Source organism: Octodon degus, unplaced genomic scaffold, assembly GCF_000260255.1.
Source record: "Octodon degus isolate 3935 unplaced genomic scaffold, OctDeg1.0 scaffold00005, whole genome shotgun sequence".
Classification (NCBI taxonomy): Eukaryota; Metazoa; Chordata; class Mammalia; order Rodentia; family Octodontidae; genus Octodon; species Octodon degus.
Window position 1 is genome coordinate 32,435,878 of NW_004524581.1, and position 10,803 is coordinate 32,446,680.

General features: G+C 58.3%; 3 protein-coding genes across 4 annotated transcripts; 2 read left to right on the top strand and 1 right to left on the bottom strand.

The window, feature by feature from the left end:
• Nucleotides 1–26: 26 nt before the first annotated feature.
• On the top strand, nt 27–4,200 carry Pbx2 (PBX homeobox 2). Its single transcript, XM_023721288.1, has 9 exons — nt 27–521; nt 1,198–1,271; nt 1,463–1,710; nt 1,795–1,985; nt 2,137–2,272; nt 2,356–2,509; nt 2,885–2,973; nt 3,277–3,363; nt 3,471–4,200. The coding sequence occupies exons 1-9, from the start codon at nt 301–303 to the stop codon at nt 3,561–3,563; spliced, it is 1,293 nt and encodes a 430-aa protein (XP_023577056.1). The 5' UTR covers nt 27–300; the 3' UTR covers nt 3,564–4,200.
• Nucleotides 4,201–5,473: 1,273 nt separating this feature from the next.
• On the top strand, nt 5,474–8,209 carry Ager (advanced glycosylation end-product specific receptor). Of its 2 annotated transcripts, XM_023721294.1 has the most exons (11): nt 5,474–5,584; nt 5,770–5,882; nt 5,987–6,179; nt 6,341–6,405; nt 6,506–6,593; nt 6,680–6,862; nt 6,972–7,102; nt 7,230–7,371; nt 7,575–7,601; nt 7,708–7,831; nt 7,940–8,209. In XM_023721294.1, exons 1-11 carry the CDS (start codon nt 5,533–5,535, stop codon nt 8,034–8,036), a joined length of 1,215 nt encoding a protein of 404 aa, XP_023577062.1. In that variant the 5' UTR covers nt 5,474–5,532; the 3' UTR covers nt 8,037–8,209. The 2 variants fall into 2 exon arrangements, with proteins under 2 accessions (XP_023577062.1, XP_023577063.1); XM_023721295.1 differs by lacking the exon at nt 6,680–6,862.
• A 143-nt stretch (nt 8,210–8,352) lies between these two features.
• On the bottom strand, nt 8,353–10,803 carry Rnf5 (ring finger protein 5). Its single transcript, XM_023721298.1, has 6 exons — nt 10,581–10,803; nt 9,565–9,583; nt 9,360–9,472; nt 9,208–9,262; nt 9,013–9,130; nt 8,353–8,911 (listed from the first exon to the last, which is right to left on the bottom strand). The coding sequence occupies exons 1-6, from the start codon at nt 10,718–10,720 to the stop codon at nt 8,814–8,816; spliced, it is 543 nt and encodes a 180-aa protein (XP_023577066.1). The 5' UTR covers nt 10,721–10,803; the 3' UTR covers nt 8,353–8,813.

The following is a 10,803-nucleotide window of genomic DNA, read 5'->3' on the forward strand; positions in this document are numbered from 1 at the left end:
CCCCCGCTCTCCCCTCCCCCTCCCCCTCCCTCCTCCCTCTCGCTCACACACACCCCCGCTTGGGCCTCCTCGCTCTCTCTCCGGCTCCATTTTCTCCGCCGCCGGGGGCCGGGGTCTCCTGTGGGGGGCCCAGCCGGTACCCTAGGTCTCCCTCCAGTGCCGGGGTGAACCCCGCAGAGCCGCGAGGGGGGAGACGGGCGGGGTTGGGGCGGAGGGAGCAGCGGCCCCGGCGAGTTTGGGGGGAGTAACCCGGCGGGGGAGGGGCGGAGCAGGGAGGGGGCCTCAGGGCCCCCCCCAGCGATGGACGAGCGGCTGCTGGGGCCGCCCCCTCCTGGCGGGGGCCGCGGGGGCCTGGGATTGGTGGGTGGGGAGCCCGGGGGCCCTGGCGAGCCTCCCGGCGGCGGCGACCCCGGTGGGGGTGGCGGGGGGGTCCCGGGAGGCCGAGGGAAGCAGGACATCGGGGACATTCTGCAGCAGATAATGACCATCACCGACCAGAGCCTGGACGAGGCCCAGGCCAAGTGAGTGCCCCCCCCCCCCGGGACCCCGCGCAGACCCGCAGGACCCTGTTCACAGGCTGGGTCTTCCGGGAGCCCCGCCCGACTCTCGGGCCCTCTCAGCTCTCCTTTCGCCGCCGGGTCCCCAGCGACTGCTTTCTCTTGAAGCCCCTCTCGCCCCCAGGCCTTGAAATCTGCTCGGGGAGAACCCCAGGTGGTCTTGCTCCCCTCCTCACCTCCTGTGACCCCCACGCTGTCCTGGGGCAGCCCCTGGCTCTGGACTAGGACCTGTTCTGGGGCAGTGTTGTCGTCTGCCCTCATTCTGCACCCAGCGCGCCCGTGATCGCCAGACGCGGGCCCTGGGCTGCTGCCCTGTCCTCGGGACTCCTCGCCAGCCTCCCCTGCTGGCCCGCACCCCACGCACCCTATCGCAGACTCCCACTCGCGGAGCACCCCAGCCCCTCTTGGAATCTACCAGGTCACCCTCTTTTATCCAGTTCCTCCCGAACTGGCCCCACTTTCCAGGCCCTCTCCAAAGCCCCAGAGCCGCAGCCTGCAGCCCGCATCTTGTCCATGCTGTGGGAGCTGAGCTCTTCCCAAGCCCCGCTTTCTCCTGCGCACGTTTCCCCTCCTCCCTCATTCCCAGACGTGCCCCGTTTCTCCGGCTCCTCAACTTTTCTTTCTCCATTCCTCTTTTAAGGAAACACGCCCTCAACTGCCATCGAATGAAGCCTGCTCTATTTAGTGTCCTGTGTGAAATCAAGGAGAAGACGGGTACGTGAGACCCCTCTGACCCCATGGCCATGGGGACAGAGCCCTGCGCACCACAGGGCTAAGACTTTGACAGCTTGGGAACCTCAGAGAAATGGGAACCTTGAGAGGCCATTGAGGAGCCTGGGACAGAACCCAAGCCTGGAAACTGAGTACTAGGGCCTGGTCTCTAAGGTGACTTCCCTGTGCCCCAGGTCTCAGCATTCGCAGCTCCCAAGAGGAGGAGCCGGTGGACCCCCAGCTGATGCGCCTGGACAACATGCTTCTGGCAGAGGGTGTGGCTGGGCCCGAGAAGGGCGGGGGCTCAGCGGCAGCTGCAGCGGCTGCAGCAGCCTCGGGGGGCGGCGTGTCCCCAGACAACTCCATTGAACACTCGGACTACCGCAGCAAGCTCGCCCAGATTCGCCACATCTACCACTCGGAGCTGGAGAAGTATGAGCAGGTGAGTCGGCCGGGTGCTCAGAGGAGGGAACCCCGGGACCCAAGGGGGCTCCCGCTCACCAGCCCAGCCGGGCACCTCCCCCAGGCGTGTAACGAGTTCACAACGCACGTCATGAACCTGCTGCGCGAGCAGAGCCGCACGAGGCCCGTGGCGCCCAAGGAGATGGAGCGCATGGTGAGCATCATCCACCGCAAGTTCAGTGCCATCCAGATGCAGCTCAAGCAGAGCACGTGCGAGGCCGTCATGATCCTGCGCTCCCGCTTCCTGGATGCCAGGTGGGGCTGGGGATCCCGGCTCGGCCCCTTGCCTTTCCCAGACCCGTGGAAGCCGCATTGCACCGCACCGTAATCCGTGACAGTGGTGCCCTCTGGGGTGGTGCCCTGCCAGGACACCAGCGTTCAGTCATCCCTGCTCTCTCCTCTGCAGACGAAAGCGCCGCAACTTCAGCAAGCAGGCCACTGAAGTCCTCAATGAGTACTTCTACTCCCACCTGAGCAACCCGTACCCTAGTGAGGAGGCCAAGGAAGAGCTGGCCAAGAAGTGCGGCATAACGGTCTCTCAGGTACCGAGAGGCCCCGGAGGAGCTGGAGGCCGGAAGCGTCCTGAAGGAGGTTGCCATCTGACCCTCTGCCCTACCGCCTCCAGGTCTCCAACTGGTTTGGCAACAAGCGGATTCGCTATAAGAAAAATATTGGAAAGTTCCAGGAGGAGGCAAACATCTATGCCGTCAAGACCGCGGTGTCAGTCACCCAGGGCGGCCACAGCCGCACCAGCTCCCCAACACCCCCTTCCTCCGCAGGTGGAGCCCGCTGCCACCCTGGCTGTTTTGCACACTTCCTGCTTTTGTTCCCACTTCCTGTCTAGGCAGGATAATAGCAGAGGGAGGACTTTTGAGGTGGCAGGGACCAAGCTGAGATGGGTTGGTGATGGTAGGGGACAGAGGCCACTGCAGTGGAGTTGCATCTGCCTTCCCTCCAGTGGGTGGCAGGGGGAGGCTCTGGAACAGCCTGCCTTTGCTGACCCTTCGGGTCTTTTGTGGGATGATCTGTGTCACAGCACATAGGTCCCCACAGAACTAGTGTAGAGGACCTCCCGGAACCTGAGTTAGTTGTGTCCGTCTCCTATCGTCGCTGTCTCCGTTATACCCCTCCCTAATTCCTCTGTCTGTCCCCAGGCTCTGGCGGCTCCTTCAATCTCTCAGGATCTGGAGACATGTTTCTAGGGATGCCCGGGCTCAATGGAGATTCCTACTCAGCTTCCCAGGTCAGAACCCCTGTCAGAGGGAGGCCTGTCCCAGACTCCTGTTGCCTGCCCTCATTCTGCACCCAGCACATCCCGTGCTCACCAGACCGGGGTCCCGCTGCCCTCCTAGACGCTGACGCTGTTGTCCTGTCCTGAGGACTCCTCGCTACTCCTCCCCTGCTGGCCCACACGCTATGCAGACTCCCCACTCACTGGGCACGCTGGTCCCCCTCTCTCCTGGAATCTACCTAGTTGCCCTCAGTGCACAGGTCCCCACCGGACCGGAAGCCTTCTCCCTATCAGACCTTTCTCTGCTGTCCACAGGTAGAATCACTCCGACACTCCATGGGGCCAGGCGGCTACGGGGATAACCTCGGGGGAGGCCAGATGTACAGCCCTCGAGAAATGAGGGTGAGTGGATCCGTAAACCCTCTCTCACTGGAAGTCACCAAGATGTTGTCTCCATGTTGGGGTTTCCCACCAGGGCCCCAATGCCTACTGTCTCTTCTTTTTTCCAGGCAAACGGCGGCTGGCAGGAGGCTGTGACCCCATCCTCAGTGACATCCCCAACAGAGGGACCAGGAAGTGTTCACTCTGACACCTCCAACTGATCTCTCCCCTCAGGGCCACAGGGGTGGGGGCTCTCCTAAGGCAACTTGAAGAGGACGCAGGCATCCCCAGGACCAGCCCCAGACAGAAGCACAAGACACAAGGGCGAGTGGGGTGGTCCCCTGTCACTGCTGGGTGCTGACGACATGGCAGGGAGAACAGGGCCATGAGGGGAGTGGGGTCTGTCTTCCCCTTGTTTCCTTTTCCCAGTCTCTCTCTGGCCTTCTTCTGTCTCACACACCCGATTCTCAGACCCCTGTTCTCCCCCTCAAATGGGGCCTTTGCCCCTCACATGCTCCCTCGCAGCTCTTGTTCCTCTCTGCCTCCTCCCCACCCCACTCCTCCGCTCTGGAATCTGGAGACGTCAGCCCTGCCCGACCCAGAGATGCCAAAAATGGGGACTTGACTTGTGGACAGAGGACATGGGCCGCGCCCCCTGTGCACCCACCCCTGCCCCTCCAGACGGCTTTATTACCTCATACGCAGCTCATCTTAAACCAATAGAATCGCTCGGTGGACGAGAGTGTCTGACTCAGATATCTACCTCGGAGGGAGTTTCTGCTACTTTAGGGAATTGTTGACTGGGCTTTGGGGTTGAAATTTTTGTTTTTCCTTTTTAAAGAGAAACCCTGGGATCCATCTGTGTTTTTTGTTGTTTTTTTTTTTTTTTTTTTTTTTTTTTTTGTTGTTCTTAATTTTTAATTTAGTTTGGGGAAGTAGGTTTTTGGTTTTGGTTTGGTTTTTGTTTTTGTTTTTGTTCTTAATAAATGTGCTGATCTTTTTTTCTTGCTTTCCCATATTAGAGGTGATAGCCAAAGGGGTTCTGGTAAGAGGAAGGGGAACCAAGGGAACTGGTAGAGGCCTGCCGGGCTTCAGGCCCGACCATAGGAAGTGATTTTGTAGGACACCAAGCCCTTCCCTCTAAAATCACTTCCAAGTCACCTGCCTGTGCCCAGAGTTTCCGCTGCACTTGGGGAGGGGCTGGCCCTGCTGGCCGCCTTTTCTCCTTACACCTTGGGCAGGGCTAGACACAGTAGCTGAGGGAGATGGAGGGTGCCACCCTCCCTGTGTAATGTGTCTTTCAATCTTTTTAAAACTACTACTTGCAGATTGGAGGAGAAAGAATGACTGGAGTCTTGCCAAATGTGTAGAATTTAGGTTGGGTGCTTATTATAAATGGATCTCCCTCAGTTTCCCCAGAAATGAGGCATTTTAAATTTTTTTTCTCCTAAATCAAGGAGGTGGGTAGAGGAAGGAGATTGTAAAAAGCCAGATTTAGGGGAAAGCAAGAACACTGTCCCCACCTTGCCTGAACCCCATCTGATCCCCTCAAAACACCCTCAGGATTTTACAAGACTAAGTGGGGGATTCCTTCCCCTGAAGATACAGGCAGGATTAGGGGACAGGTTGGGAATGTGGTGTGGGGGGTGGGAGGCACGGGCCAGGGGCAGTTCTCTCCTCACTTGTAAACTTGTAGTTTCACAGAAAAAAAAAAAAAAAAAAATGCAGTTTTAAATAAAGAAATTTCTTTTTTCCCTGGGTTTAGTTGAGAATTTTTTCAAAATCCCTAGAAAATAAGTGATTGTTCTGCTTCCAGAAGCCTCTAACAGGCGTCTCTCCACCCCAGAGCCCTGTCCTGACCACACAGGCCCCTCATCCACCCCTGGAGACAGCCTGGCATTAAGCCCATTGCTTGGCAACCTCACCCAGTCAAGATGGGCTGGGGAAGAGGGTGTGGAGTACAGCCCTAGGGGGTGTGCACTGCACCCCGGACTGGCAGTGCCAGGGCAAAGGCGAGAACTGCTTCTAGTACCTGAAGGGCTCTTGTGGAAGAGGCAAGAATTCCTAGCATTCCCTGTGCCAGGACAAGCCGGAGCTGGGGGCAGGGGTGAGGGGACAGCCCCACCCAGGGCGGTGGCTGAAGCAGGGAAGGGGCAGACAGAGCCAGGAGCCTGGGCAGCAGCAAGCAGGATGGCAGCGCAGGCAGCAGCTGGAACCTGGGTGCTGGTCCTCAGTCTGTGGGGTGAGCGCTCCCTGCCCACCAACCTCCGTGCAGACGGAGTCCACCCCATCTCCCCAGAACTTCTGGCCCACCCCATCTGCCCCGGGGTACCTTACAACCTGAGCACCATCCTTCAAGCCTCCCACCCATGCTTTCTTAATGCACCTCTGGCTCCCTGCCACCCCTACCCTGGTGGTGTCTCTCAGGGGCAGCAGCCATAGTAAGCAGTCGGAACGTCACAGCCCGGATGGGGGAGCCGCTGGTGCTGAACTGTAAGGGGGCCCCTAAGAAACCACCCCAGGAGCTGGAGTGGAAACTGGTAAGCAGCACTCCTTGCTGCCAACTTCCCGAGTCCGTGCTGCCCCAGTCAGTCATCAGCACTGCCTAGGAGGGCTTGAGCTACTTAGTGTCTCTTGTCTCCAGAACACAGGTCGCACAGAAGCGTGGAAAGTCCTCTCCCCCCAGGGTGCCCCCTGGGACAGTGTGGCTCATATCCTCCCCAACGGCTCCCTCCTCCTTCCGGCGGTTGGGATCCAAGATGAGGGGACCTTTCGGTGCCGGGCAACAAATAGGCATGGAAAGGAGACCAAGTCCAGCTACCGGGTCCGAGTCTACCGTAAGGCTCCTTCTCCCCGCTAAGGCAGTTTCTCTCCCAGCCCTGGCCCCCGGGGCCTGGGTGTGAGGACCTCTGACTTCTCTAGTCCCACTCCCACACCGGGGGTGTGCGATCCTTCAAAGGTGCAGCACTTCTTCAGAGACTGACTTTCCCTCCTTCAGAGATTCCCGCCAAGCCAGAAATCATAGATCCTGCCTCCGAACTCACAGCTGGTGTCCCCAATAAGGTAGTGGAGGAAAAGCAGAGAAACGGAAAGCAGCGCTGTGAACCTGGCTAGTCTGGCAGCTCAGGTTTTCAAGGATGACGAGATCTCCACTCTCCCCCAGGTGGGGACGTGCGTGTCTGAGGGCAGCTACCCTGCAGGGACTCTTAGCTGGCACTTGGACGGGAAGCCCCTGACACCTGATGGCAAAGGTGAGTCCCTCAGCATCCCACGCCCATTGCCCTTTCCTGATCTCCCCACAGCTGCCTGGCTGTCTTCTCTTGTCCCCCCACCACAGGGGTGACTATAAAGGAACAGATGAGGAGACACCCGGAGACAGGGCTCTTCACTCTCCAATCAGAGCTGGTGGTGACCCCGGCCAGGGGAGGGGCTGTGCGCCCCACCTTCTTCTGTAGCTTCAGCCCAGGCCTTCCCAGGCAAAAGGCCCTACACGCAACCCCCATCCACCCCAGCGTGTGGGGTGAGCAAGGGCTTGGGAGAGTCCCGAGTTGGGGTAGAAGTGGGATCCTCAGCAAGGTGGGGGTCATGCCCACAGCGGCCCTAGGTCTCATGGCCCTGCCTGCCCCCAGAGCCTGTCTCCCCTGAAAATGTGCAGCTGGTGGTGGAGCCTGAAGGAGGAGCAGTAGCTCTTGGAGGGACGGTGACCCTGACCTGTGAAGCCCCCGCCCAGGCTGCTTCTGAAATCCACTGGGTGAAGGACGTGAGTGGCTGGAGGGGGGAGGCCCAGGGGAAGAGGAGTGGAGGCTAAGCGGGAGGGAGGTGGGCCAGGTGCTGAAGCTGTAGAGATCAGAAGAGGGCTTCCTAAGCTACTCCTTCTGCCCCTCCAGGGGGCGCCGCTGCCGCTGCCCGCCAGTGCTGTGCTGCTCCTTCCTGAGGTGGGGCCTCAAGACCAGGGGAGCTACAGCTGTGTGGCTACCAGTCCCAGCCATGGGTCCCAGGAAAGCCCTGCTGTCAGGGTCCGCATCACAGGTGAGGTCTCGCCCCACGTCTAGAGTGTAAACCCTGCCCCCTCTGCCACTGCATATCCTCAGGCCTCCTGTACCCCCAGGAATCAACCCAGCCTCTCCCTCTGAATGACAGAAAAGGAAAAGCTTCACTAGGGTCCCACTGAGCCACCTTTCCCAAGCTGAAGCCCCTTTCTCCTTCTGACTTGTTCTGAATTTCTCTTCCAGAAACAGATGAGGTGGGGCAAAGCCCAGGTGAGACTGACAGAGAAGCAGCCAGCCCTACCATGCATGGCCCATATGTCAGTGAGGAAGTGGTCAGTGCAGAGGCTGCACCCTCAGTTTCCCCATCTCCCTACAGGCTCCATGGAAGGATCAGGGCTTAGAACCCTGGCCCTGGCCTTGGGCACCCTGGCAGCTCTGGGCATAGTTGCCCTGCTCATTGGTGTCGTCATGTGGCAAAGGAGACGCCAAGGAAAGGAGAGGTGAGTGAGCCAGACACCTCAGCCTTGGGCCTCCAGCAGCAAGTGAGAGGCTGGGAGCTGGGGCAGAACAGGGCTAGGTGCCATGGAATTCTCCCCAACCTGCCTCAGGAAGGCCCCAGAGAGCCAGGAAGAGGAGGAGGAGCGTGCAGAGCTGAATCAGTCAGAGGAGCCTGAGACAGCTGAGAGTGGCGCAGGAGGACCGTGAGGGTCTACACAGCCCATCAGGCAGCTCCCTTGTCCCTGCCCTCCCGCTCCGGGCACTGACCCCAGATCAGCCCTCCTGCTGGCTCTGCCCCACCTCCCTACACTTTCTTCCACAACCAGAGCCCTTTGTGAATGGACCATGCTGAGTAAACACCTGACACATCTTGCCCATGAGCAGAGTGTGTGTGTGAGAGAGACAAAGGCAAACTCACCCGCTGCACCCTGCAGAACCACAGAGAGGGGCTGGGTTCATCCCATACTCACATCTGTGCAGCTTGGGGAGATTAGGCTTCTACTGTGGAAGGAACTCAGAAAAGTCCTTGTCAACACATTTCACTTTTTTATTGAATTTGTAATAAAGGAGGTAGTGGGAGGGGTGAACACTTAGAATCACAACCCATATTAGATACTGGGAAGAGAAAAATTAAATTAAGCCAACAAGAAGAGGAAGAAAGGGAGTCAGAGGGAACCTTGCCCACCTTTCAACATCAAGAAATCTGAGGGAAAGCAAAGGGGTAGGCGAGGACAAGCAGGCACTTCTGTCTGTCCTCCTCGCCCAGGCCGGAGGTCTCTGCCAGCAGTTAGTTCAGAGCACAGAGCTCTGTCATCCTGTGCATGGCTGTCACTCCTCCTCCCACACCCTCCTGGGAGTGACCACGGTAAGCCTTGGCCAATGAAAGGAGGGGCTGGGGCTGGGGGTCCAGAAGTAAGGAAGGGTCAGCAGAGACCCCAATACTGATTCTCCTCTGGCTGGAGGTGGGCAGGAAGGAGACACAGCTCAAATACTGAGCAGCCAGAAAAAGAAGAAGATGGCGAGAAACAGGAAGAGGGAATCCTGCCAGCTGGAGACTGGGTGACCCTGTCCCAGATCCACACCTGTCGGGGAGAAAAAGACAGCTGCCGAAGCATGCGCTCCTTGGCCGAGGGGAGCTGGGGGCTGAGAGGGGTATCAGGAGGAGCTCAGGGAAGGCTCTTACCTGGGCCCCTGCGGAAAGGCTCATGGGTATTGAAGACGGTGGTGAAAAAGCCAAAGGGGAAAGCACCAACACCAAATGAGAAGTGGAAGCCCCCGGTATCCCCAAATGGCTGGAAGCCCTAGGAGGTGGGAAAAGTCAGGAAAACCTGCACATGCCCGTCAAGGATGAGACAAAGCTAGGCAGGCGAGAACTCACCCCTCTGCTCTCTGGAGCTGGTCGCTGGCCCTGAGGTCGGGGTGGAGTTTTCAACCTGGGGCCAAAGAGAAAGACTATGAATACAGAATCTTCTCCCCCAGAATTCTTCAACAACCTGCCCCACACCCCAGCGGCGGCACCTCGCCTCCCACCTGGGATCCTGGGGCTTCTGGCTCCCTCGCCCATACAGCGGGACCACCTTGTCTCTGCTGATGCCGGCTTTGCACACTGGGCACTCTTGCCGATCTGGCCGGGTCTCCAGCCACTGGGGAGAAAGAGAAAACGGCCTCCGGTGCACAGAAGGGTCTTCTCTCCCCCCAGACCTCCCCACCCCTCCCCACACCTCCTGATACACACCTGATGCAGACAGGGCCAACTGGATGGGAAGCAAAAAAAGAAAAAGTCAAAATAGCTTCAGAAAAGAGGCAGAGCTCTCAGACAACCTTATCTCATCACTCTCCCCAGGTACTGTTGTATCTGCTATTTCTTTTTGTATATCCTGCAACCTTTACCATGCTGGCCAGCCTGGCCTCCCTGCGTCTCTGATCTCCCAATAACTAGAGCTCCATCCATCCTCAACACACTGGCCCTCTCCTCACTCCGCTCCCCTCACACACACAAATTCTCATTCCCTCCCTCTCTGCATTCCAACTTAAATTCCAACTATGACCAACCCACCCCACTCCAGGTCTCTGTCACCCTCAGCCCTGTTCTCACCCTCACTTCTCCAAACCAAGCCTCCTTTCCTAGCATGTGCTCCACCGCTCCTTTTCCTCTTATTTTCAAGCTTACGAAAATCCCGATTTAGAGGCCGGGGAAATGGCTCAGTAGAATAAGCGCTTGCCTGGCAAGCACAAGTGCCTGAGTTCAATCCCCGGTTCCGCCAAAAAAAAAAAAAAAAAAAAGAAAATCCCGATTTCCACGACCCTCTCACCTCTGGGTTTTGCCCCTCCACATACCCCTTCTCCGACCTCACTGGTGTAGGAGCCCATATTCCCTGGGTTTCCCCTACCCATCCGATGCGTGCCTCTCCTAATCTTTATCCGTTTCCACTTGTACAACTAAGAAACTAACTTCCCTGGAGTAAGCTGGCTCGGGTCTCACCTGTACAGATGTGCAGGGTCCCCTTATTCTCCGTCCTACCTCCTCCTCATACACACCGCACACGAACCACCTCCTAATTCCTAAGACCCTTATTGCCACACAACTCCACAGACGTGGACAGCCCACCCACACATACGACACACAAACCTCCCCCTTTCTTGGGCCTCCCCTACGGGGAAGAGCCTCCCGATTACCGTACGCCCCCCGCTCCTAGTGTCCCCAGTACAAGATGAACCCCACATCTTTCAGCCCCCGTTCCAAATTCTCACCAGTACAAGTGGCCACAGACACTGACCACCGCTTCCCGAGCGGTCTCCAAACATATATTACATTCGAAGGTCGCGCCCGCCCCGCCCCGCTCACGGTTTGGCCCTTCGGGGCCCCCGTCCTCCTCTTCTGCGGCTGCCATGGTCGGTTCTGTTTCGCCCCCACGTACCCTCAGTCCCCTCAAACACACATACACACGCCTCAACAAACGAGAGACCGCCTCTT

Coding starts and splice junctions, on each gene's coding strand:
- Pbx2 (XM_023721288.1), top strand. CDS start 301: ATGGACGAGCGGCTGCTGGGGCCGCCCCCTCCTGGCGGGGGCCGCGGG. Junction 522..1,197: donor CTGGACGAGGCCCAGGCCAA/GTGAGTGCCCCC, acceptor TCCTCTTTTAAG/GAAACACGCCCTCAACTGCC. Junction 2,510..2,884: donor AACACCCCCTTCCTCCGCAG/GTGGAGCCCGCT, acceptor GTCTGTCCCCAG/GCTCTGGCGGCTCCTTCAAT.
- Rnf5 (XM_023721298.1), bottom strand. CDS start 10,720: ATGGCAGCCGCAGAAGAGGAGGACGGGGGCCCCGAAGGGCCAAACCGT. Junction 9,263..9,359: donor CAGAAGCCCCAGGATCCCAG/GTGGGAGGCGAG, acceptor CTTTGGCCCCAG/GTTGAAAACTCCACCCCGAC. Junction 8,912..9,012: donor GCCTTTCCGCAGGGGCCCAG/GTAAGAGCCTTC, acceptor TCTCCCCGACAG/GTGTGGATCTGGGACAGGGT.
- Ager (XM_023721294.1), top strand. CDS start 5,533: ATGGCAGCGCAGGCAGCAGCTGGAACCTGGGTGCTGGTCCTCAGTCTG. Junction 5,585..5,769: donor GCTGGTCCTCAGTCTGTGGG/GTGAGCGCTCCC, acceptor GGTGTCTCTCAG/GGGCAGCAGCCATAGTAAGC. Junction 6,863..6,971: donor CATCCACCCCAGCGTGTGGG/GTGAGCAAGGGC, acceptor GCCTGCCCCCAG/AGCCTGTCTCCCCTGAAAAT.